The sequence below is a fragment of the Lacerta agilis genome, chromosome 2 (assembly GCF_009819535.1).
Source record: "Lacerta agilis isolate rLacAgi1 chromosome 2, rLacAgi1.pri, whole genome shotgun sequence".
Lineage (NCBI taxonomy): Eukaryota > Metazoa > Chordata > Lepidosauria > Squamata > Lacertidae > Lacerta > Lacerta agilis.
Window position 1 is genome coordinate 8,752,257 of NC_046313.1, and position 26,983 is coordinate 8,779,239.

General features: G+C 47.5%; 1 protein-coding gene across 2 annotated transcripts; it reads right to left on the reverse strand.

Moving 5' to 3' along the window:
- Nucleotides 1–4: 4 nt before the first annotated feature.
- On the reverse strand, nt 5–25,419 carry AAAS (aladin WD repeat nucleoporin). Of its 2 annotated transcripts, XM_033138482.1 has the most exons (16): nt 25,266–25,419; nt 23,755–23,882; nt 22,818–22,930; nt 22,353–22,444; nt 21,973–22,019; nt 21,159–21,257; nt 19,569–19,712; nt 17,961–18,081; nt 16,939–17,063; nt 16,195–16,255; nt 15,483–15,573; nt 12,204–12,297; nt 10,589–10,656; nt 6,613–6,694; nt 1,860–1,944; nt 5–404 (listed from the first exon to the last, which is right to left on the reverse strand). In XM_033138482.1, exons 1-16 carry the CDS (start codon nt 25,386–25,388, stop codon nt 261–263), a joined length of 1,617 nt encoding a protein of 538 aa, XP_032994373.1. In that variant the 5' UTR covers nt 25,389–25,419; the 3' UTR covers nt 5–260. The 2 variants fall into 2 exon arrangements, with proteins under 2 accessions (XP_032994373.1, XP_032994372.1); XM_033138481.1 differs by lacking the exons at nt 10,589–10,656; nt 12,204–12,297 and having other exon boundaries at nt 25,266–25,411.
- Nucleotides 25,420–26,983: the final 1,564 nt, after the last annotated feature.

Sequence of the window (26,983 nt, forward strand, 5' to 3'; positions counted from 1 at the left end):
AACATTCACCCTTTGTTGTTTTTTATTTTCTGTCTCAAATGCGAACACTACAAAGTGGTCCATCTCTGGCAGACGTTCTTCTGGCTTCAAAGGCTGCTTGTGGATAGCCTACTAATAGACGCCTCAACTGCAACTGACAGAGAGAAGACGGCGCTCTCCAAAGTTGGACTCGCGCAGAAGCAGCCTTCACCGTGTGTCAGGTATCTCCAATGTTCTGAAGGTGCACATGCTGGCAGGGAGAAAGCCCAGTATGTTGACCCTTAGAGTTCAGAAAACAGTGGCTGCTCCCGGGTACTGCTTCTACTGCCCAAGGGCATGAGGGGACTCTGCCCAGGGCTGAAAGACGGAAACTGGGCAACCACAAAGAAGAAGGGGATGTGGCTGACCTTTCCTGTTGACCAGCACTGAGAAGAGAGAGAGAAGAAATTAAATAAATGAAGTAGGAGCAGAAGATCGCCTTTTGCATATCCTGCCCTGACCTTCCAGGCTTCTCAGTTTGGCCCTCAACAAGAGGGGATCCTATGGTGGGATGGAACACGGAGGGCCCTTTAGCAGGACCACTGCATATACACGCCCCTGAACTAGGAATCTTGTTCCAAGAAAAGGTGGGTTCCGTCACCTATAGATATTACAAAACTTGGCATATTTGCTTGCTATACGTTGCATCATTTCATCTGCTTCTCATGGCTGGAAAAAGCCCCCCCCCCCCTGGACCTGGCCTCTGAAATGGCATTGGACACACTCTTCTCCTGTGCTCCCAAGCGGCAGTTCTCAAACTTTGCCCTGGGCAAGCTAGCATGTTGTAAGAAAACTCCTGGCAGGTAACAAAAAATAAATAAATAAGGAAGCCCCAGAACATCCAACCAGCTGCCACTGTTGTCTGTGTGTGAAGTGGCGCTCTGGGACTGCCTCCTTCCAGTCAGCTTCAGTGAAATCCAGATATTGGTTTATTCAGTCATATCTTATGAAGCGATGCAACAGAGTGACCCATTCTCAAAAAGGAGTGGTTTCTCGCATCTCTGAGTTAAGTTGCTCCTCTGACCTTAACTTCCTCCATTAAAGCAGTATGCCCAAATCAGCTCACGAGAAGCACAGGGATTGAGCACCTTTAAAAGTGGGCAATTTATACTCTCCACAGTCTAAACCTTTCCAGCACTTAAGAGGGACGTACATATGTGTCAGGCTCTCGGAGGTTGGGGGAAAAGAGTCTCAAGGGCTAGGAGCTCAATTTAAAAAGCTTGAGATTTGTGGGTTGTTGAATTCTGCGCCGAGTCCAGGACAGAATCATACGAGTATACACAAACCTGAGTGGTGCGCAAGACACCGGGCCAGACCCCAACTGAACTCTGCCCTCCAGACACACAGTGTGCCAAAAATCACAAAAGTACGTGCTCAACAATGATTCCAGAATCCTTAAAGCAAACAAGACAGGACGCATTTCACAGCCCGTGAACATTCTGACCAACCCTAAATAAGGTTACTGGTAGCAAAATGCATCCTGCAACTGGTAATAACCCGAATGTGAGTAAAATGGATTATTCCGCTTTTTCACCAAGGAAAAACCCTTGAGCTGATAACAGGAACTAGGCCACCATTACTGCATAGCTCAGGTGCGCTATGGTGCCCTCTGTTTGACTCCAGAGCATGTTGAGTCCTCCAATTAATGCCTCATACCAACATGCGTTAGTTACTGTTATCCCTTTCTCCTACTAGTCCATAGCCCCCTCTAGGCGCTGCTTAGCCAAGACAGAAGTCATTCCAGCAGCTCCTATCTGGGGCAACAACAAGCCCTTATTATTAGCATTCCCACAGGCTACAGCAGATGCTCCTCAAAATCTCGGCGAAGGCTGAACGCTTACCACTGTCAGAAGAGCTCCCTTCTTAAAGCAAGGGTGGAAAGCAACGAGTTGTGGCTGAGCGCCATCTTCTCCCTGTAAGAAACCACTGAAGAAAGGAGGGGTGGGGGAAAGAGAGATACAGACACCATTATTACAAGGGACACTCATAGGCTGTTCTGATGGGATGCTGCAGGCCTAGGCTCCAATACAGGCACACAAAAAGTAGTCTTAGGACCAAAAACAGCCCATTGGCCCTTGATGCTGTCTTATGTCTGAAACTGCCTCTCAGAGCACAGCCTTAAACTCCCACAAGGCCACTGGGCTTAAGCCTTTAGCCTTCTTCTCTTTCCCCTTTCCTCCTTAGGTTTATTTATTTTAAGCATTCAGATTAACCGAAAGAAGGTTGCGTTGGACTACAACTCCTATGCCAGCAGGTCTGATGAGAATGACAGTCCGCAACATCTGGAGGGCACCAGGTTGGCGAAAGCGGATTCAGACCATGATGCTTTTATGAATCTACCCTTAAGCAGGCATAGGCAAACTCAGCCCTCCAGATGTTTTGAGACTACAACTCCCACCATCCCTGACCATTGGTCCTGTTAGCTAGGGATGATGGGAGTTGTAGTCCCAAAACATCTGGAGGGCCGAGTTTGCCTATGCCTGCTCTTAAGGGAGAGCCATAGAACCTTTTGCTTAAAAGGTAAAGGTAAAGGGACCCCTGACCATCAGGTCCAGTCGTGTCCGACTCTGGGGTTGCAGTGCTCATCTCGCTCTATAGGCCGAGGGAGCCGGCGTTTGTCTGCAGACAGATTCCAGGTCATGTGGCCAGCATGACAAAGCCGCTTCTGGCGAACCAGAGCAGCACACGGAAACACCGTTGACCTTCCCGCTGGAGCGGTCCCTATTTATCTACTTGCACTTTGACGTGCTTTCGAACTGCTAGGTGGGCAGGAGCTGGGACCGAGCAACGGGAGCTCACCCCGTGGCAGGGATTCGAACCGCCGACCTTCTGATCAGCAAGCCCTAGACTCTGCGGTTTAACCCACAGCGCCACCTGGGTCCTTTTGCTTACATTAGCCCTATAAAATACCATGTGTACTGGTGGTATAACCCTAATACTACTGCTTTCTCAAAGGCATCAGAGAGCTGGCAGGTGCTGCATTTCTGGGGCACGTGCAAAGAAAGGGGCAGGCATCACAGGGGGAAGCAGTTGTGATGGGGAGAATCTTTTCGGCAGTATTGTCACCACCAGCAACAGTGGAGAAACTGTGCTTGCCAGTCTCTTACCTCCTATTGTGCTAAGGAGGGCATTCGCTTCTGGGGTGCAGAACAGCACGCAGTTAAGTGGGACATTTTAAAGCACCAAAGCAAACCAAATGCAACATCCTTCACCTTGACTACTTATCAATTCTCAGGCAAAGCATCTGTCCCCCGCCCCCCCCCCCAAATTAAGAAAAACATGCACTGAGTTTTAGTGACTAGCATACAGGTGAGGGTTTAAAATATGTCTCATCTAAGATTAAAACACCAAAACAAGATGTTTTGCTGAAAACATTTGTTTAGGCAAGCCTATCCACACATGTAAAGGAGGTTGAGTCTATTGTTACTGTTGATTTTCATTGTTTCTGAATGTTTCAAGTATTTGTTTTTAACTGGTTCTTTTTAAACTGATAATTGCATTGTTTCATTTGTTCTGCAAACTGCTTTGAGGTTTACTGTATTTTTCTGTGTATAAGACTATATCCCCCCCCCCCCCCAATTTTTTAAAGTTTAAAATCGGGGGTCGTCTTATACACGGAATGTTGCAATTATTAATTTTTTGATTTTGTGCTCAAAAAACAGGGGTCGTCTTATACATGGGGGCACACGGAAAAATACGGTAATTACAATTAAGTGGTACATAAATGTTGTGAAATAAATACACTGAAGCTCAAAATTACAATTACATTAAATGGGCATTAATCAAGCTGTGATCATTCGTCCATTTGGATCGGTGCAGAATAAATATGTAAACAATAATCCTCAAGAACCCAGCTTCTGATTTTTCTATGCGTGCACTGTCCTTTCCCGCACCCCACACGTCTCCAGTGCTATTTTAGGGTGGGAAGTGAGATCAGTAGCATTTACTAGAAGTGAAAACATTCCCTCTTCAGTATTCCTATTAGAACTTCTGCCCTGGCGTTCAGAAAAGGCTGCAACGCAAATAGGTTGGGGGTTTGATTAAGAGGTTAATTCATCACTGTTGTTTTTGTGCTGACAAATATAGGTTTTGCTTTATGGCACATGCTTCAAAGGTTCTTCTAAACTATTTTTAGACACTGCTTGTGAACCACCTTGAGTTATGAATAGGCGAACTATAAATATTTGAAATAAGTTAGGGCTGTCGCTCGATTGCAAAGTAGTCTCAAGGGAATAAATCTGATGAGTTTTAAATCCAGTAATAAGAGAATAGAAGAAGTATCTTCTGTTTGTTAAGATGATTTACATATATATATATCTATATATATACTAGTGGTTTCAGCCCGTTAAAATAACAGGCGCTAGAACATATGTGGAGGGGGCTGGCGCCCCACCCCCTGCCAAAGCCTGCTTTAGTGGGAGGTCAGGGGGTGGAGGAGAGGCAAGAAGCGGTTTCTCCGCTTTAGCGGAGAAGCCGCTGCTTGCCAGCCCCGCCCCCGCCTGCTGCGCGCGCCTTGCCCACCTCCGTCCAGGGTTCCCGGCGCAAGAGGCGCCTCCGCTGCGGGGCTGCTGACTTGCTGCCAGTGCTCCTGCCGCCTGGCCTGGCCTCTCCGCCGGCCCGCGCTCTGCCGGCAGTTGGAGGGCACGACGCGGCGCAGCCAGCTTGCGCTCCACCAGGGAGCCGGAGGGCGCAGCGTGGCTAGCCAACCCGCACTCCCACGCTCCGCTGGGCAGCCGGAGGGCGCAGCGCAGCCGGCCAACTCACGCTGTTGCGCTCCGCCCAGCAGCCGGAGGGCGCTGCCGGCGAGGCTGGAGGGCGGAGGCGCCCCCTGTATTTCGCCGCTCTAGTTGGCCTAAATGCACGCGCCAGCCCTCCACGGACGTCGCGCGTGACCGCGGGCGGACTCTTTCCCTTGCCGTGGTGTCTCCCCCACGCCCTCCCCGCTCCTCCCTCTCCCGCCCGAGCCAACACGTTTGTGTCTGGCGGAGGGAGACGGCGCGTTGTGCCAGTCTCCATGGCAGTGGGCTCGTGTGGGCAGAGGGAGCAGGAGAGCCCGGGGCTTCCGCGGGCAGAGCAGGCCTCACCTCTTCCCCATCCCCCTCGCTCTCCGCTGGGCTCGCCCCCCTGCTGCCAACCCCGTCAGAGCCAGCGGCGGCAGCAACAGCAGCAGCGCCATGCAGGCCAACGCGGCAGGAGTGGGTCAGCAGCAAGTGGCTCTCGTTGTAGCGGCGGGAGCGGCAGCGTGGCCTTCCTCCTCGACCTCCCCTCTCTTCTGGAGCGCCGGCGTTCCATTTCAACGGCCCCGCTTCAACTGCCGCCGCTGCTCCTGGCCCGATGTCTCTCCATCCAATCCCTGTGTCCCTGGGGCACATGCTCAGTAGCGCAAACCCAGAGACACAGGGACTGGACGCAGAGACACTTGCGTATATATATATATATATATATATATATATATATATATATATATGAACTATTCTAGAAGAGGAGTCCTTCTAAGCCAAGCTTTTTAAAACAAATATAAGGCTCAATCAGAAACAGCTTTTAAATTAAACAATATTAACCCATCAGCTTAAAATGCTATGGCGGAGAAGCTTAAAAGCATAAGGGCAGTAGTGCCTGGGGAAATCTCACAAGCAGAAACAGAAGAAGGTGATGGGTGGTACAGATTACCAGCGCTTGAGCAATTTCAGGGCAGTACACTGCCTTTCCCCCAAATTAAGCAAACTCAGATGGCACCTGCAATTTTACATCATCTGCAAAGTTTATACTAACCACAGACTTTTGGTACGGAGCTTTGATCAGTTTTATTCTTACATGCAGAGTAGTCTATATACAGCACTTTCAGAGCAGGAAGTGTTTTGTGATTAGCTCATTTGACATCACAAAAACGGGCCCAGAACGCACGGAAACGCTGCAGAAAGTCTGAGGTTAATGGTGCAGCATATTATTATCTTGCTAAGTGTGCTGTTTTAAATGTGGGATTTGGTATCTAAGAAAGCATGTTTTCTTTTGAAATGTTTAAGATAAAAACTTTTTTGTTAACTCTGCTCTCACTCACATTCTTTGTAATGCTTTAAAAAAAAAAAATCTTTAAGATAAAATTTTAGTTTCCTAAAATTTTAAAACATAAAATTTTGTTGCTTTGAATGCATACTTTATATTTTACTTTCTCCAGTGGTGTTTTATTGAGGATTTTGTATTTTATGTCTTAATGTAGGTTGTGAACCGCTTTGAGATTTCCCCCCTAAAAATATAAAGCGGAATAGAAATGAAATAATAATGATAATGATAATGATAATAATTATCTGCTCCGTATCCAGAAAGTCCCAGGTTCGGTCCCAGGCATCTCCAGTTAAAAGAAGGGAGCAGGTAGCAGGTGCAAAAATCTGCTTTCTGACCAACCTCTTGGGGAGCTACAGCCAGTTACAAATAGACAAAAGGATCTAGAACATCATATACTCTGACCAGGTTATAAGGCACTTTTCTAACATTTTGACACCTACAGCAGCACAAAGGCTGGAATGACGTGGGGCTCATGGATTCCGTTTCCAGTTTAAGAGCAACCAGAAAACCAAAGCACATGTCAATACAAACCACGGCAAGAGCTCAAACACAGGGCTGTTGCGGGTGCGAAACACGGCAATGATGACCCTGCAGTCGGGAGCATCACGATTTCCTGCCAAAAGAAAACAGAAAAAGGTGAGGGAACAGAGCAACATGTAGAATTTATGGGCAGAAATCTGGCAGAGCCTACTGTTTTAGGTCTGTGGCCTTTAAGGCCATGATGATAGGCTTTTTAAAAAAGTACTGTCAATGCAATCTACAAAGACTGCTGAGGGCAGGATACTAGGTGGGTAGGGGTTCGGTAGCCTTGGTTTCTCTGTCGAGGCTTCTAGAACATCTGGATAATGGGCTGGGCTCAGATTGCAGAGATGGAAGTACACCCAACATCATGCTATGTTTATCTTTCACAACAAGGGTGGCAGCCCTTTTTACAGACTGAGGGCCGTGTGCCCTTGTAGACAATCTTCCAAGGAGCACCATGTCAGCAATGGGAGGAGCCAAAGGCAAAAGTGGATACAGCAAAAACCAAGGCGTCGCTTCCGAATGGCTGCAGGAGCTTCCTGCACTCAATCGGAAGCCGCGGAAGCTGCGTTGGACATTTGGCTTCTGAAAAACATCCACAAACGGGAACACTCGCTTCGGGGTTTGCGGCGTTCAGGAGCCAAGCCGTTCGACAACCAAGGTACCACTGTATGCTGGTTTCGACATACACTCACAAACCTCTTGCCACCCACCACCCAGTGAAGCAAATGGCATTAAGAGGGCAGGCAGACACATTCTAGCCAGGTGACAAAAACTCAAGGAGGGTATGAAGCAGGGCTCTTTCCTGTTGAAACAAGTCTTTTCCATCAAATATGAAGCCACAAGGAAGGAGCCTGTGTGCTCGCAAACTGGTGCTAACTGCTATTGTCCCTCCCGTGCTCTTTCAAAAGATTCAGGGCTCACAGAAAAAAACTGCCTGCTTTAGAATTTGGAGTCCCATTTTCAGAATTTTGAACCAAGGTGCAGCCTCTCTTTCTCTGAAGCCCCAGCCTTAGAGAGGATCACAGAATGCTTTAAAACAGTGTTTTTCAACCTTTTTTGGGCAAAGGCACACTTGTTTCATGAAAAAAATCACGAGGCACACCACCATTAGAAAATGTTAAAAAAATTAACTTTGTGCCTATATTGACTATATATAAAGTAATTCTCTTGAATAGAAACACAAAGAAAGTATTTTATAATCTTGGACTTAAGAGCAGGGGTCCCCAAACTAAGACCCGGGGGCCGGATGTGGCCCAATCACCTTCTAAATGCTGCCCGCGGATGGTCCAGGAATCAGCGTGTTTTTACAGAATTGGAACCTGTCCTTTTATTTAAAATGCATCTCTGGGTTATTTGTGGGGCATAGGAATTTGTTCATATTTTTTTCAAAATATAGTCCAGCCCCAAGTAAGGTCTAAGGGACTCTAGTCTTGTACCTGAGTGACTTTTTGTGACAAAGACATGAGTGGAGAAGCTCCTGAGACATCCTGACATGATATAGGCAGAGGGCCTTCTCGGCAGTGGCTTCCACCCTGTGGAACGCTCTCCCATCAGATGTCAAGGAAATAAACAACTACCGGTATCTGACTTTTAGAAGACATCTGAAGGCAGCCCTATTTAAGGAAGTTTTTAATGTTTGACATTTTAGCATGTTTTTAATATTTTGTTGGGAACCGCCCAGAGTGGCTGGGAAAACCCAGGCAGATGGGCGGCGTATACATCATCATCATCATAATAATAATAATAATATAGAATTTATTATTATTATTATTATTATTAGGCTCCAATACAGAAAATACTACAAAAGCACCAGACATCTTCAGTACAGTACTCTGCTCTCTCATCCAAATGAAACTCAGGCTGCAAAGGGACTTTTCAGTTTTCGTGAAACCGATGAGCGGGCACCACTATTAAACAAATCCATTTGTTTTCTAGCTTCTTGGTTTATTTATTTTTTAAAGGGGTGGGCTTAAAACGAACCTAGGTAGTTTAAAACAAAAACAAAAAACCAAGCATCACAGTGCCATCCTGTACTTGCCTACAATGGAACTCGCGCCAAGGTAAGTGCATTTAGAATTGCAGTCGGGAAACTTTTAAGTAAACTTTTAAGTAAATATCACGAGGATTGGCTTGTTTGGTTGGTTTTTTTTTTGCGGGGGCGGCAGTTGATTGGTAGGCAGGAAAACATGGAGACGCGACACTTTTCCTGGCATTCCCCAGCGGACAAGGGAACTTAAGGCACAGCCGCCAGCCGCGCGAACTTTAAAGCCGGATCTGCTTCCCTTGATTAAACACCACCGCATTAAGCAAGCCTTGGAAACGCAGCAAGTCTTTTCTCGCACCTGTTCCTGAAGCAGCACAATATCTCTTTCCCCCCCCACAGAACTACAAATCCCAGCAGGCTATGCGGGAACAGGTGGCGGAAGGAAGGTGGAATGTTTTCAGCCCGCTTTTCCAGAATACGCCGATTCACGGGTCGCGCGCTTGGCCGTGCTGCTTGTTGGGACTTGAAGTCCCCCCCCCCGCTCTTCCAAGCGACGGTGTTTTGTCCGCGGAGGGGGCAGAGCAGGTCTGGCCACGGTGCACCCCGGGAGCTGTAGTCGGAGACGGGCTGACGAACCGTGGCGGCGGCTTGCGGCCCGCTCTTTCCACCCCCCCTCCCGCTTCTAAGATGCGCGCGCCTACATTGGCCTCGGAACCCCACTTGCGACAAGGCGCGCATGGCGCGCAGGACCCCTTCAGGGCCACGCCGACGGCTGAGGAGGCGGGGAACTCCGGCAGGCCGGAGGGCGCTGATGATTGGCCGGCGGGAGGGCGAAGGAGGGAGGGAGGTGCTTTTGAGGCGGCCGGCGCGGCTGCCGCGTCCAGGGCCGTGCAGTGCAGTGTAGCCTCGGCGCTGCTGGGGCAAGGCGGGTGTCTGTTTTCGGCTCTGTGTACAAACGCGGGCTGACCCTGATTGGCTGAAGGAAGGCAACAACAACGGCCGGGACGTTTTTCCCACGGCACACCAGGCAACATCTCGCGGCACACTAGTGTGCCGCGGAACAGTGGTTGAAAAACACTGCTTTAAAATACAGATTAGAGAAGAGTTATTTTAAGCACTACCAAACACAAGCCATTTCGTGCTCTTAAGCTTACGCGTGGGACAACCGGACAGGGTGAAAAATGGGGCTGGTTCTCATTTTCCTTTTGGGAGCAAGGTAGGGATGGACACCCTGGTTTGGGGGTGTCAGGAATTTTACCTTTGGAAATATGGCAACCCTACCTTAGGCTTGCCATTCATTCTCGGTCTCTTTTACCTCACAGGGTAAGAAAGGGGGTAGGACAAGGAGAGCCACGCAAGTGCAACAAAAACCAAACCATGAGGACTAGAAACTTACAAGTGAGAAGTATGTGCGTATGTATCCTTTGTCCATTGAAACACATACACAAAGAGCAACTTGGAAAAGTGTCAGCCACTACTTGCGTGCATTTGAAAAGAACAAAAAGGAGGCATTTTCCACTTGACTAAATGCATCTGCATAAGGTGCCTGAGTGTGCATATCTGTTGCTCCAAAAAGTAAGAAGCAATGCTTTATTCGGCTTGGGTGGAAGGGGTCCCCCCAAAAAACATGTTCTGATTTGGAATAAAAATTACCGTATTGGCCCAAATATAAGCCGCACCTGCAAATAAGTCACAACTTTAAAATTGGGGGGGGGGGGAGAGAATACCCGAATGTAAGCAGCTCCCTTAAAATTCCACAGGCACTCACACCCGCAAATGGCAGATGTAGAAGAAAATCCTACAGCGATATCGTAAAAGCCCATTTTTAAGGTTGCGAATTTAAGCCGCACTTTAACTTTTCATGGTCGGAATTTGGGGGGGAGGGAGTGTGGCTTATATTCAGGCTGTAACGGTATGTACTGGCTTATTGTGAGAAACACACCCAGCCACCCCAGCTCTCCCTATTTTGTCAAAGGTTTCGACTGTAGAGGTCTTTACCCCTGATGACAACTGCAAGCCTCTCGCCACTTGGGTCCCAGACCATGGAAAGAACCTCCCCTCCAATCCTGGAACACAAGAATACAAAGTGAAAGGCCAATAGAGAAACACTCAAGGTGAGACAGCCATACTCTAGCCAAGGGAAGAGTTGGGGATCACAATCAGGATGTGGAATGATGGTCCTTGGTGGGGGGGAGTGGTATAGTATTTATACAACAGTGTGGTACAGTATTTGTCAATTACTAGGCCTGGGAGACCACCGGATGACCTTGGGCCAGTTACTACCTCCCTAGCCTACCTCACAGGGCTATTGTGAGGATAACATGGGAAGGGGAAGAACGACTTTTGCATATTCATACAATGACTATTAAGGGACATGGGTGGCGCTCTAGGTTAAACCACAGAGCCTAGGGCTTGCTGATCAGAAGGTCAGCGGTTCAAATCCCCGTGAAGGGGTGAGCTCCCCTTGCTCGGTCCCAGCTCCTGCCCACCTAGCAGTTCGAAAGCACGTCAAAGTGCAAGTAGATAAATAGGTACCGCTTCGGCGGGAAGGTAAATGGCGTTTCCGTGCGCTGCTCTGGATTGCCAGAAGCGGCTTAGTCATGCTGGCCACATGACCCGGAAGCTGTACGCCGGCTCCCTTGGACAGTAACGCGAGATGAGTGCCGCAACCCCAGAGTCGGACACGACTGCACCTAATGGCCAGGGGTCCCTTTACCTTTACCCTGATTATTAAGATGGGTTTTTTAAGATAAACAAGAAAATAATCAAAATGCTGAAGCCTGTATTCATTCCGTGGCTCGTGTGTATATTCAGCAGTGGGTATAAAACTTAAGAACTTGTTACTTTTGTTTCTATTATTGTTTTTTAAAAGGCAGGTTTCCAGCTCTCCCAGACTACACAGATACACTTTCATTCATTCATTTTATTTGTATGCCACTTTTCCACCGGAAAAAATTGTGCTCATAGCGGCTTACAACAAAGAAACAGGGCATTTCGAACAAACACTACAAAAATAATTTCACAATAACATTGCAAAACTAAAATATAGCAACATACAAAAAAAACATTTCTATACTATAAATATAACAAGATTACTTAAACAACACACAGCACCCAATAGGAAAGCTAACAGAGGAGCTTCACTTTCTAGACTATAAGCAATGTCTGGCAAAATTCACAAGTTGGATGGGAATAGCGGAGTCCCCTGTAGTGAGGGTCTGGTAAGGCTTCAAAACGACAGCATATACCTTTTTGTCCCTCCTATTGCATGTGACCGGCAGAATCAGAATCCAGCAAGATAAGCAAACACTCATGCATTTTCAGCATAATAAAAGCATGGATTTTTAGAACATCTAATAAATAATCAAGTGTTGGGGTGGAGTGAACACTCTGAAAACAACACAGCCCCAGTCTCTCTGCTTCTGCTCCTAATGATGAAGGGAATGCAATGTAAGACTTCCTGCTCAGGAAGACCCCAACCCCATTCCCTTTCTGAGATTTCACACAACATCATCCACGTTCTGAATCCTATCTTAGCAGCCTTAAAGGGCTAGAATCTTGCACCAACTAACACTCAGTTAGTATGTGACATATTTTTGTCCCTTTCTCTCACCTCTCCTCTCCATACAGGGTCTCAAAAGTGGTTTCCGACAGATCAGCCACGATGGAAGCTGTTTTCGACCCACCAACCTGCCCTTGCTGTTCACCTGAGAAGAGGATGGATAAAGTCGTTCCGAGGGAAACAAAACAACAGAAGGAGGAAGAACATAGGGCATTTCCTTACAGCAGGTATGGCGAACCTGAAGCCTGGGGGAAATGCAGCCCCACAGGGCCTCTCTACCTAGCCCTTGGACCTATCCCCAGACCAAACCCCTCATTGGCTCTTCTTCGCACCCTGAGTGCTTTTGCATGGCTGAGATGTGTCACTCTGATAAAGCCTCTCATTTGCCTGGATGGAGGGGTGTGTAAGCAGACACTAGCTGACTGTGCAAAGTTAATAATCATGTTTGTTGCTCTGGCTCCACCCACCACTGATATGCAGCCCTCAGCAAGGAATGTGACCCCCAGGCTGAGAAAGGTTTTCCACTCCTGCCTTATAGGAAATAAAACTATTTGTTCCTCTAATCCAGTATTGTCCACCTGCGGGAAGGAGAGTCTGTATTGGCCAGCAGGTAATGGCTTTTCCCACCTGCCTTGCCCTAGGAGCTTTCATAAGAAAGCTGTTTCCAGAGGAAGAACTGGGAGGGGAGACTCTGTTTGCCATCAGGGGGTGGTTGGTTTCACCTTTACTGCCCCCACCTCCAGCCTGAGGAACCTTCAGATGGGAGTTGCTGCCACAGGCATTATGTGTATTTTAATCAGTGAAAGTGTGAAATATTATGAGTCATAGGGGTGTGGAAAGTGTGTGTATGAACTTAACAGGGCTTAGTTTACTTTTGGGTTGCTATTTTTTAGATGATGTTAATATTGTTTTATAGATTATAAATGCTGTATTGATTTGTTAATCATATACAGGAGAAACTCAAAAAATTAGAATATCGTGGAAAAGTCCATTTATGTAAGCAATTGTTTTCATTAGCTACTGGAGTTTAATATATGAGATAGACTCATGACATGCAAAGTGAGATATGTCAAGCCTTTTGTTTGTTATAATTGTGATGATTATGGCGTACAGCTGATGAAAACCCCCAAGTTGAAATTGTTAATTTGGGGTTCTCATCAGCTGTGCGCCATAATCATCACAATTATAACAAATAAAGGCTTGACATATCTCGTTTTGCATGTCATGAGTCTATCTCATATATTAGTTTCACCTTTTAAGTTGAATTACTGAAAGAAATGAACCTTTCCACCATATTCTAATTTTTCGAGTTTCACCTGTAATAGGACTCTTCCTTAATGTTTAGCTTATTTGCTTTATCGACAAGGTGTAACGTGTGCAGAGGAGAGCGACCAAGGTGATCAAGGGTCTGGAAACTAAGCCTTATGAGGAGCGCTTGAAGGAGTTGGTTTTGTTTAGCCTGGAAAAGAGGAGATATGATAGCCATCTTCAAGTATCTCAAGGGCTGTCCCATGCTTGTCTTCTCCTGCTCTGGAGGGTAGGACTCGAACCAATGGCTTCAAGTTACAAGAAAGGAGTTTCTGACAAAACACTAGGAAAAATTTCCTGACAGTAAGAGCTGTTCAGAAGTGGAACAGACTCCCTGAGAGGTGGATGACTTTCCTTCCTTGGAGGTTTTTAAGCAGAGGTTGGATGGCCATCTGTCAGATTCCTGCATTGCAGGGGGTTGGACTAGATGACTCTTGGGGTCCCCCGCCAACTCTACGATTCCATGATTCTATGAACAGCGTTTTACAGATTGCAATTGTTTCACTGGTGATTCGTGAATGATTCTATACGATTTACGTTGCATTTGAGGTGTTCTGCTATTGTGTTCTTTCACATTATAGTAACTTTCTGCTTGTAAGCACCTTTGGGATTCACTTGAATGAAAATTAGAGCAGGAATTCAATAAATAATGAAACATGACTGGCAGCTGCTCTCCAGGGTCTCAGGCAAGAGGATGCTCTTCCCCAGCAGCTGCTACCTGAGCCGTTAAAACACAGACACACAAAAGTTCCAAACAGAGGCATAGCTGGGGGGGGGGGGCACTGGGCGCCACATTGTGGGGCTTGCGCCTGCCTGCCACCTCTCCTTCAGGCTGCTGCCCTACAGCTGAGGGGTGGGCGGTGGCAAGGCTCCGTGCAGTGTTCCCTGCCACAGCTCGCCCCACCCCAGGCGCAGGGCACGCACGCTGCCCCAGGCACCCGACCAGCTAGCTACGCCACTGCTTACAGAGGTGGCCAGGTATTGTATGTGCTCCTTCATTCAGCTAAAGTCTCTCCCCTAGTAGTAGTTGGGAGTGGGAGGTGGAGGGGAGCCAGGAGGAAGCTTTTAAATAGAGGAAAGTGCTGGTATACACAGGACGATAAACAATTGTGTGCGGTAGGTCAGAGTACCAAAAAAAAAAAAGGTCTGAAATTAAAGGGTGGTGTATTTGTGGTAAGTACTAGGTAGGGAGAGCATTACATCTGCAAGCAACTTTGAGAGAAGATAAATGCCTGTATCCAACCCCCGACCGGCCACAGAGTTTACTGGGTAGCCTTACAAACAAAATCATCTCTCTCTCAGCCTCCCACACCTCACAGGTTTTGTGAGGATGAAGCAGACACCACATAGGCTAACTCAAGGTCCTTAGGTGAAGGACAGCCCACAAACGAGATGCTAGATAGCACAGAATTGGAGGCTGCCAGGGGGCAAAGGTCCCTGCCCAAGACAGGATTTCAAAGCCTCCCCCTGTAGTGCTTATAGCAGAGGTCGGCAACCTTATCCGAGGATGGGCCGGTCAACGCTCTGTCCATCGGAGGATGGGCCGGAGCGTGTGCGCACATGCGCTCTTCCGGGTTGGAGGAGCACCCGTGTGCATGAGCACAGGTGCCATCAACCTGGAAGTCGGTCCTCACGCTGCACCGTGCCACGCCGGTAAGAACAGGCAGCGGCAGGGGTCGCCATGGGCCAGTTAGACAAGACTCGTGGGCCGCTACCGGCCCATGGGCCTTAGGTTTCCGACCCCTGGCTTATAGCAAGGTTTCCCAAACTTTGGTCTCCAGCTGATTTTAGACTACAACTCCCATCATCCCTAGCAAGCAGGACCCAGCAGTCAAGGATGATGGGAATTGTAGTCCAAAACCAACTGGAGGCTCAAGTTTGGGAAACCCTGGCTTATAAGTTAGAAACCTATTGAGACAAGACAGGAAGATGCAGAGTGGTGGGCTTATAACCCATTTTCCGCATTTGCAGAATCCACACAGCTTTACTAGTTACAAGCCGCTCAAGTTACAAGTTACTCACTGCTATATTCCAGGAAAGACAAAGAATATATCACCGATTCCCCCTGGACCGTGAAGAGCAAGCGGCTGCCATCCGGACTCCAACAGCCAGTCTTTGGGGGAAGACACATAAAGAGACACACTTTTAACTTAGGCAAGGGTCAAGGAGGGTGTAAAAATCCTGTGCTAAACGCATAACATGACTTTTAAGGTGGGAAATGCCACATTCGGCAAACGGGACCTAGTCAGGACTTTTGTAGCCACGGATATTTCAGAGGCTGACTCATAAAAACCGAGGGGAGTCAGAGTGAGGCTTGGGTGAGTCAGGTTGCTCTAAGTAGGGCTTGGAAGAAAACCCATGTGGTCAAGCATGTAATAAATGGATCCACACCTAGGAGGCCTAAATATGGGGTGGGGGGAATCTCAGCAAAGCCACAAACTCACTGGGCACAAGCTACTTTCATATTGTAATAACTTTCTGCTTTCTGTTTCCACAGCAAATAATAGCCTACTTTATAGATTATTCTAACAGCGAAAGGGACATGTAACCCTGCAGATGTTGCTCAACTACAACTCGCAACAGCCCTGAACATTGCGCATGCTGATGGGAGTTGTAGTCCAGCAACATCTGCAGGGCCACAGGCTCTGAAAGAGAAAGCAACAGAAAAATAAGAGGGCCTGGGCTTCTGGTTGCTTTTGTCAATGTATTCCCCCAGGCTGTATCCCTGACTTACCCGGCAAGGACCTTTGATAGTTGGCCATTTCTCACAAGTCCACATCTGAACTTCCCATACCCTGCAAAGAGAAGCATGAGGGGGCAGAAAGAAGCAGAGTTACTTTTGAGTGCAATTCAGTATAAGGAAACGCTCAAGGGGGAACTGTGGCAACGAATGCTTCTCCACTTTAAACTGCCGCCATGGTCCAGCGCTAGACAAGACGCAGAGGGCTGATCAATGGTGGCTGCTGACCACTGGGATTGGTGGGGTCGGAAAGCAGGGAGGCCAACAGTAGGTGGTGCTAGAGCCAATGGCAGGAGGAGCTAACCAGTTCCGGTTCTGTTCCCATCCTCTCTGCTCAATTCTACAAGGGCAACTCTGAGATGAAGGAGGAGGAAGCTGGCAGGCAGAAGAAGAAGAGTTTGGATTTGATATCCCGCTTTATCACTACCCGAAGGAGTCTCTAAGCGGCTAACATTCTCCTTTCCCTTCCTCCCCCACAACAAACACTCTGTGAGGTGAGTGGGGCTGAGAGACTTCAGAGAAGTGTGACTAGCCCAAGGTCACCCAGCAGCTGCATGTGGAGGAGCGGAGACGCGAACCCGGTTCACCAGATTACGAGTCTACCACTCTTAACCACTACACACTACACAGGGGGATGGCTGAGGGCAGACTGAGACTGGTGGGGCAGTGTGCCTCATTTACTTTAACCTCTCTCGGGGTTGATCCCATACTGCTGGCTTCCAGGCCCTCTCTACTCACCTGAAGACTGCTGAAGGTGTGGCTGCTAATACTTTGCTGCCGTCGGGAGACCAAGCCAGGTATGTGACCCCACCTCCTCCAAACCACTGCAACTGGATGCAGTTTTCTGTTGATACATCCCACACCTAAAGGGAACAAGGTCAAACAGAGGAAGTTGTTTTGGAAGGAGTAGCGCCTTCTCCAGCAGGCAGCTGAGAATCAGAGAGGAGCACCACAACCATCGCTCTTAGCAGTATTGCAATTTTATGTTCTGTCTAGCTTTGACAACATGCATATCTGCAGGAAAAAAGTTCTCATACCCTCTTTCCTTCGATAGCTTGGAAGCCCTTCTGCTTCCATAGCCGATGCCCAGTTATCTCTCATCCTTTTCCTGTGGTTGTGGAGCTACGGGCACATGATGTCATTGCATGGCCACAGCTTTACATTATGACCACCACTGCTTTTGTGGTCTCCCTCCTGCATCATAAAGGCAGAAATTGCCCGTGGCACAAATATGGTGGCTAGATTGTCAACAGGGACTGGGTGCACTGGCTCCACATTAATTTCTGGAGATGCTGTTGTTAGCCTATACAACCCTATGTGGTTAAGGACACCAGTAGCTCGTAGAAAGTCTCTTCCCACCTGTGCCTCCAAGGGCTTTCTGAGGTGCAAAGGGTGGCAATGAAGGAAGGAGTGAGTCTTCTTAGTAGTGGTCCCAACTGATGAATACTCTTTCCCCAAAAAGGCCCTCCTGGCACCTGCATTAATGTTGTTTCCATGCCATGAAAGGACTTATCTTTTCTCCCAAGTTGTTTAAACTGCTTTATTACAGTATTTCTTATATTGCTTTCCCCCTGTGAACTGATGGTGATTCCTTCTCTGCTATTGAGGTATTAGTTGCCTGGCTCAGTGTGTTGCTTCTACTGAACAACGGGTATACTGTTACATTGGATCACTATTAACATTTCATTTGTGCATCATCTAAAAGGCTGTGGGAGCAGGCAAGTAACACATCTGGTAAATAAATGAACTGCCCTACTCACAAGCATGGCAGTATCAACAGGTGAGGCTGAGAGGAGCAACCCTCCACTGGGTGCCCAGGCCAGGCTGGTGACGGGGCTGTGACCAGGGTGGCTGAGTACCTGGGCACAGCCAGATGAAGGCCTGTTGGGGGACAGAAGAGGGAGACAATATCATTCCTCCACAGGCAGGATGAATGCAAACAAAGAAGCAGTTAAAGGAATGGCTATTTATATTCTGCGCGTCTGAGATTACAGCTGTTGTGCAGTCCATTATCCTGAGAATGCTTGCTTTCATTGCATATGCAGCTATAGAAATCGGCAACATGCACACTGCCTAGTGAAATAACAGGAGCCAGAGAAGGCGGAGATGAACATCAAAAGCTGGGGCTGGGAAACCTTTTGCACCCTGATGACCATGGTCTCTTGTGGACAACCTTCCGGGGGCCACATAACAGTGGTGGGTGCAGTCAGAGCAAAAATGCTCCCATCCTTATCCAGGCAAGCAAGAGCTATTATGAGCATTTAGGGGTACATTCCAGCCAGGAAGAACCACTAGTGGAGGGCACACAGCAGGGTCACTGAGAGCTGAGGTCTGGGATGGGGGTCATAATCAAGGGCCAGATAGAGAGGTATCAGCATCCATCCTGATCCAACCTTCAGCAAAGTGTCTATCCCACAAGGGGAGCAAAAGAACCATTGAGTACTGATTTGCTTGCACCATGTATTTTAATATTGGTTGGAAGCCGCCCAGAGTGGCTGGGGAGACCCAGCCAGATGGGCAGGGTACAAACAAACAAACAAACAAACAAATTATTATTATTATTATTATTATTATTATTATTATTATTATTATTATTATTATTATTTTATCAGATTGGATTGCCGGGGGCAGGGCTTAAGAGAGGTACAGTTTTCTGAAAAATGTGGAAAAACAGGTGGATAAAGATTGTGGAAGGGGGAAGATCAGCTACTTGGCATCTTCTGTGGCTCCTCCATGAGAGGTCCAGAGAGTGGCAACACGAGAACACGCCTTTTCTGCAGTGGATCTCCATTTGTGGAATGCTCTCCCCAGTGAGGTTTGCGTGGCACCTTCATTATATATACACCTTTAGGCATCAAGCAAAAGCGTTCCTCTTTAACCAGGCATTTGACTGATTGACATCTGATGCCCTTTTAAAATGTGTTTGGGAGGTGGAGAATTATTGGGTTCTTTCTGTTTTTGTTTCTATTATGTATTTTGTGTTTTAAAATTGTGATTTTATGCTGTGGACCACCCTGAGACCTTTGGGTATAGGGCACTATACAAATTAACAACAACAGGATAGCCTTTAAAGAAAGAACCCAGGGTGAGAAAGGAATCCCTGACGATCTCAAGCACCTGAAACCTGCTAAGTCAGGAATGGGGGAAACTGTGGGGGCTCTCCCATTGCTGACTCCCAGCTCCCATCAGCCCCAGCCAGCATTGCTGATGATTAGGGATGCTGCGAGTTGCAGTGAAGCAACATATGAAGGCCTCAGGGGGTTCTCCTACCCCTTTGCTGAGTGTTTCCTTACAGCTCAGGAAGTGGCGACAAGCAGCCACCGGGCCAGTCAAACTTCAGACAGGCCCTGCAGCAAGTGGCTGGTTACCTGGTGGAAAGCGAAGTGGGGTCCAGATGCCAAACCAGAACACAGCTGTGGCATGCCACGGCAAGGATAGATGCGCACAGCGGCTTCCATGCCACTGATGCCACGTTCCTCTGCAAGCGATGCTTTAGGATCGGGATGGTGGCGCTGCAGAAGAGAAGCAGGGAAGAGGGAACCACAGAAGAAACTGAACCAGAAACTTTCCAGCTTAAGGGGATAGCCATGGGCCATATCAGAACAAGGACTGGCAGCTCTGATTGGCCCATGGCCACCCTGTGATCTTCATAGCCAAGGATTCTGAAGTCACATTCAAGCCCAATACTTTTGGCCACAGCGTTTTGCTGGTTCACAGGGTGGACCTGACCTCTGCTCATCCTCTATGCCACTTAGCACAGCCGTGACAGCTACTTTTAGCCCCTTGTTTACAATGGCCAACGGTGCTACGGCCAATGGTGCTGAGTTCTACAGAGGGCACGGGCAAAAGATGGTGCAGAAGTCCCTGCAGTCTGTTCCTGGAGGGGGATTTAATTAGCACCTGCAGGTTGCTAGGATCCTTGGAAAGAATGCCGGACTAGTTCAATCTGGCTTTGACCCAGTCAGCAAGAGACTTCTTATTTTCTAAAGAGTGCACACTCAGGAGCACTTAACATTGGTAAGTTATGCTTAACTGACAGGAGATCTGGTGTATGCGCTCTTGCATTGTAAAGTTCAGAACGCATCCAAGACCATGAGGTCACTGGATTAATTAAAATATATCTATTTTGTGCAAGACTGAGGCCAGAGCACCCTTATGGCAGATTACACTCCTCTGGGAATTTTAACTTGTATTTGTCCCTAACACCCTTGGCCAGCTTAGTCCCATGTCAGCACTGAGGTCTGCCAACCTATTATAGGCTGGGAAATAATTACATAATTCAATTCAAACATGGAAATGGCAGGAGAGAGCTGGAGTGTCCTCATGGCTCATGAGGAGACCCTCTCCTGAGCCCAAAGAGGACGTCCATGAGGGTGGAGGAAGCCCTGAAGAGACCAGAGGTGCAGGGGGGCTTTGTTTATGCTGCCCAACCTCCCCGCATGACAGCTGATGTGAGAGTTAGCTCAGCAGCAGCTTTCCTGTGTGTCCTGCAGCCTTTTGCCGGCCCCTGAGCTTCAATTCTAGTTGTGAATACAGTATTTTTTGTATGGATTGAAGAGAGAGCTGCAAAGAGGATGTTTAAAGGGTGCTCCCCACTTACGTGATTTTCACTTATGTGTGCAGGGGCCCAGAACATAACCCCCATGTAAATAGGGGAGGCGGCGCCTGTATTCCTTTTCGAGGCTCAACTCACTTATTGGGTTTATAAAAAAAAAAGATTACTCTTATTTGTATTTAACTCAGTTATTTTCCTTGCCCTGAGATGACAAATTTGCAAACCATTATGCTAGGTTGCACTGCTGCTGCTGCTGCTGCTGCACGCTGCCAGAGAGATTCTGGCATGCAAGCTCCATGCTTTGTTCTGAGTTGCCTGTGAGCAGATAGATAGATGGGGCCCCGCCAATCCTAACAGAAACTTGGTTGCTCAGGTGCGGGCAGGAAAACCCCAACCCCCTCACCTGTTTGCGTTGTAAACACGGATGGAGTCATCCAGCAGGGCCACAGCAAACTTGCTGGTGTGAGGATGCCAGGCGAAAGCTCGGATTGAGCAGCCTGCCCTGGAGGGTGAAGACAGGAGAGGGTAAGGGAGCATTAGGCAATCAGTGGTAGTTATTCCAGATTCATAAATCTAGTGAATATATGAGTCGGAAAAAGGCCAATGCATGTTTGTATGGGTGCAGATCATCCTGCAGGGACCGCTCAGGAATAAGCCATTCATACCTATACTGCACAGTTTTAGTGCCTAGATCCAAGGTTCAATCTCACTAGTAGGTACAGAAACAAATGTACCACTGCCTCCTTGCTTCAGATCAAATATGAAGCAGAGCTTTCCTCTACACCCGCTGGGTACTTGGAGCTTGGAGGGAAGAGGCAGAGGAAGCTGAGCCATCTCCAGCTCCAAGCTAGAGGAGGGAGCTTGCCTTTACAGCCGAGGGATAATCCCAGTGCCCCTTCTGTACAGGGGCAGAGCAAGCCTCTGAGCTGTTGGAGGGGGGCTTGTTTTCTGCACCCCCACAGCTCTAAACTAAGAGCTGAAAGGCGATTTCCACCTAGAACTGAATTTGAGATGTAGCATAAGGTCTGGCAACTGGTTTTTTGGACAGTCAGTTAAAGCCAGCGAAAAATTTCTGTCCCCTGCCTAGCACCTATGTAGATAGGAAACTGCTCAAAACCTTACATGCATGCCAAGAAGTGTACACATACATGCACACACACACACACACACACACACACACACACACGGGGTGGGGTGGGGGGAGAGAGATAACTTACCAATCCACAGCCTGGGAGAACTGTGCTATCATGTCTTCACTTTGCAGCTTTGGAGGAAAGGATAGACAGAAAAATTTAGTACTTCTAACAGCAGTCGCTCATGATGTGACCCAGCTTTAAATCTGGATCTGAAGCAAGCTATGTGTTGAACACAGTTTCAATGGAACTGGTGGGTGCCCAACATGTGAATGGGATGGGGAATAAGATTCCTTCTAGAAAAAGGGGGAGGGGAAACCATGCAATTAAGTGTTCAGTTGCCATGACTGTCCTCCCCTCCCCTCCCCTCCCCCACAGCCCTGCTCCCAGTGTGGACCATTAGATTATCCACTGACTGCCAATGTTCTTCAGTCCTGCTCAGGCCTACTTTGCAGAAGCCTCACCGACAAATGGGGAAAGAAGGAGCCATGGAGAGAGGAGACCCAACAGCAGAGTGCTAATGTGTAGCGGGATCCTGCTTTCATCCATCGGAGAGCTGCAAAGGCAAGGAAGGAGATGGTGGAAGAAATTTGAGCCATTTGTCAAAGCAGTGTGGAGCCTCAAAACAGGATTAGGCAAACAATGGATCTTAATCCTGTACCCCAGACGGGGTGGGGGGATTAAAAGCAGCCCCAAAGAAAAAGACAGCGTGACATTGAAGCATCTGTGCAGTGAGTTTAAGGCAGGGGTGGGGAGCCTGTGGCCCTCCCTCTGTTGTTGCATCACGGCATCCATCAGCCCCAGTCAGCATGGCCAATGTTCGAGGTTGATGGGAGTTGGAGTCCAATAAAATCTGGAGTCCTCAAGTCCCCTGTACCTGGTTTAAGGTGGGGAATGGGTTCAATATGTACAACTGTATTGAAAGCTACCTAGTTCCTTTGCAGAATCTGTCCAAGGCAGCTCATCCATCTCCTGCTCCAAGTCACTCTCCTCCTCTGCATAGGCAAGCTCTTCAAGCACTCCAGCAATTCCGATGTCACGCCTAGGAGCAGAGCGTTTTGTGAAATCTCCTGCACATCAACGGGGGGCGCATCAATGGGACGCGGGTGGCGCTGTGGTCTAAACCACTGAGCCTAGGGCTTGCCAATCGGAAGGTCGGCGGTTCGAATCCCCGCAACAGGGTGAGCTCCTGTTGCTCGGTCCCAGCTCCTGCCAACCTAGCAGTTCGAAAGCATGTCAAAGTGCAAGTAGATAAATAGGTACCGCTCCAGCGGGAAGGTAAACGGCGTTTCCATGCGCTCTGGTTTTACCAGAAGCGGCTTAGTCATGACCCGGAAGCTGTCTGTGGACAAGTGTCGGTTCCCTCGGCCAGTAAAGCGAGATGAGCGCCGCAACCCCAGAGTCGTTCGCGACTGGACTTAACTGTCCCTTTACCTTTACCTGCACATCGATGGGGGGAGGCAGCACTGTGCAAATGTTATTTTCATTGTGCAAGCTACTAATGGGCAAATATGACATTTAATAGAAAAAGGAGGTGTGCATGTAAGGAGTGCAAAACTTTCCTCCCAAGGACCAGTTATCTCCCTATAGTCTGACCTTGCTCTTCAAAGGTGCTTTCTCCTCAGTGGTGCTCTGATAGCAGCACCGTACTTGCCTAAATGAGAAAGCTTTGCATGATAAGCTGTCGGGAGGCAATCAGTGAGCAGAAGGAAGGAGGACTTTGCATTCTTCCCCTCTGTGCCCCATCTGCTGTTGAGAATGGGTTCTTCCCCCCTCCCCAGCCTCCCAGCTCATCCCTTTTACTATGCGACTGGGGCAAATCTATGTTTTAACACCCAGGTCAGATCAAATTTGGCCCATACTCACCAGGCATTGATGCACCTCTTCCATAGTGACTCACGGTGATGGATGAAGGCAGGCTTAGTGCTGTGTTCCTGTCGACTGTGAGCTTTCAGAGTTTCTTTGGGGATGGTCAGGACAGGCAAGTCTTCTAGCTGTACAGCCAACCGAGACAATCAATAGTAAGTGAAAAGGTGGGGGGTGGGGAATGCTTGAACAAACAAACAAACAAAGCAAGGAAAGAGAATCAACCAAAGCAAGTTTTGTTTGCACTGCAGTCCACAGATGCAGGAACTGGAATTCATGGGTACAGAATTCAGAATAGGTAAAATCCCGCACTTTTTGGGAGAAGAGGAGCACAGTTCTAGTCCTTCAAGCTGACTGATGCACTGGAAAATGTGCAGGCAACACATAGTTAAATAAAGAAGGCACAGCAGAGACTTTATTTCCTCAGACTTTTAAAGAAGAACAATCTGAGTGAGAGACTGCTGGTGTCCTTCTATCGAGGCAGCATAGAGAGCATTCTTCCATACTGTATCTGTGCTTGGTTTGCCAGTTGCACAGTTAAATGCTCCAGAAGGTCACAACCACAGCCCAAAAGATTATCGGTCATCCTCTCCCATCTTTGGACGAACAATATAGCTCCCGTTGTCTCAAAAAAGCAAACAACATTTTACAGGATTCATCTCATCCTGGATATAGTCTGTTTGCACGGTTGCCTTCGGGCAAGAGATACAGAACAATTAAATCAAGAACGAATAGACTAAAAAACTATAACTATTTTAAATGCTGTAACCAAATGATATGATCTTTGGGGAGTCGTGATGGATGGTATGTATGTGTATGTGTGGTTGTAAATGTATAAATGCGTATATGTGGCTGTAAATATGGGGTGGCATTCAATTTCGTTGTACTATGTACAATGACAATAAAGTAAAGTAGGTATCTATCTATCAAAAATAGTCAGAAACTGGGTTTATGTAAGACTTTTCTTATTAAATGTGTGAAGCTTTATGTGCTGCATAGAACTTTGGACTCCCTTATGATTAGCAGAAATAGACTGAATTGTGAAAATAAATGTGTGCAAATCTGCATAAGATATATAGGTCACAGAATTCAGGTGTGCAGCATAACTTTTACTCCTATTTTAAGTATTGAGCACATGATACAGGCAACTCCCATCTTGTTCATGTTTGATGTATGCATAACCACGGATCCACACACCATGTTCAGCACAAGAAGAGGGCAGAAGAGGCTTACATGCACTCCACCGACACACGCCATGACCTGGAACGTAACCCCTGTGTAAATAGGGAGTTGCCCATATTTGTTTACTAAATATGCCCACCAGTATTCTTTTCAATAATTTCCTCTGGCAGACTGCTCCTTTTCTGGCTTCACATTTATGTGACAAGCAGCATATTCAATTAGTAGTTATGGAAGCCTTTTGACAGATAGGCAAAATGACTCAAGTACTACCGGTAGCTAGAAACTAACCTAACATTAGTTTCTTCCTGTGACTGAAAACTGTTGCTTACCTGTCCTTGGAAAGAAAGTGGAAGCTTCTCATAGCTGCGGCCAGAAACCAGGGCATTATTAAATTCATAAAGTGTGATGTCTCCTGGAGGCGGAGGGGGTGGGAAGAGCGCTAGGGAACACATCCTCTTGGGGATCCAGACAAAAAGCCACACTCTGCAGTGAGAGAGAAAAGATTTTGCTTGTTCAGTGCCATCAAATGTACCATTTTCATGTTTTTCTAGTAATCAGTATGATTTTGACTATATCTTTACCGAATTTCCAGGCAGCTTGGAAGAACCACCACTTCCAAAGTACTTCAGGTCTTTCATTTTTGAGGGGAAGGGGAGTCATTTTCAGATTCTTCTAGGAATTGAGATGTCTTAGAAGATATATGTGCTCATTAGGAGGTATCCTAACAAGTCCAACCACCCCAGTCAGTGAGCTCTGCGTGTCTTTATAGGGAGAACATAATAATATTGACTAGTGTATATGTTTAGGGGGAAAGGGCAGAATGAATCCAGGTGCTATCACCAGAGATCTAGCCAGTGCTACAGCTCCTGGATTGGGCTTGTGTAGTGTAAGAAAGAAAGAGATAAAATGCTTGTGAATAAATACAATTGTGAGTCGTTTCCCTGTAGAAAGTGTTACTTAAAGGTTAAGGTAAAGGGACCCCTGACCATTAGGTCCAGTCGTGTCTGACTCTGGGGTTGCGGCGCTCATCTCGCTTTACTGGCCGAGGGAGCCGGCGTACAGCTTCCGGGTCATGTGGCCAGCATGACAAAACTGCTTCTGGCGAACAAGAACAGCGCACAGAAATGCCATTTACCTTCCCGCCGGAGCGGTACCTATTTATCTACTTGCACTTTGACGTGCTTTCAAACTGCTAGGTGGGCAGGAGCTGGGACCGAGCAACGGGAGCTCACCCCGTGGCAGGGATTCGAACCGCCAGCCTTCTGATCAGCAAGCCCTAGGCTCTGTGGTTTAACCCACAGCACCACCCGCGTCCCAAGTGTTACTTACTTCCAAGCAAATATGTACAGGATTGGGCTCCAAGTCTGTTCTCAGGTGGTGTTAAAGAGAGATTCAACAAAAACCATTAATGCACTATGGTTTTGTCAAAGACACGTTGCAGAAAAAGAACATGCTTCTAAAACATACTAAACATGCTTCTAAAACATTCAAAAAGGTTCCTCTATAACCAGGCCTGTGGCTTTCAACTATCTGTGGCTGTTTAGAAGTTGGCAGCGTGTTTTTAATGCATTTCTTTTTCCTCTTGGTTTTAAGGTGTCTGTGTGGGGTGGGTTGTTGTTTTTTTCCTTGTCGGTCCATTTCATAAATTATAGAATTGTAGAGTTGGAACGGACCATCTGAAGGCCATCTAGTCCAATCCCTACAATGCAAGAATCTCAGCTAAAGCATCCATGACAGATGGCCACCGAACCTCTGCTTTAAAACCTCCAAGGAAGGAGAGTCCACCACCTCTTGTGGGAATCTGTTCCACTGTCAAACAGCTCTTACTGTCAGAAAGTTTTCCTGAATGTTTAGTCGGAATCTCCTAGGAGCGATTGGTTTGGGTCCTACCCTCCACAGCAGGAGAAAACAAGCATGTTCCCTCTTCCATTGGACAGCCCTTAAGATACTTGAAGAAAGCTATCATATGAACACTGGGAGGAGTGTGTTCATATGATAAAACGCCATGGTGCACCTGCAACAGTGAAACTGGACACCTCCATCTGCA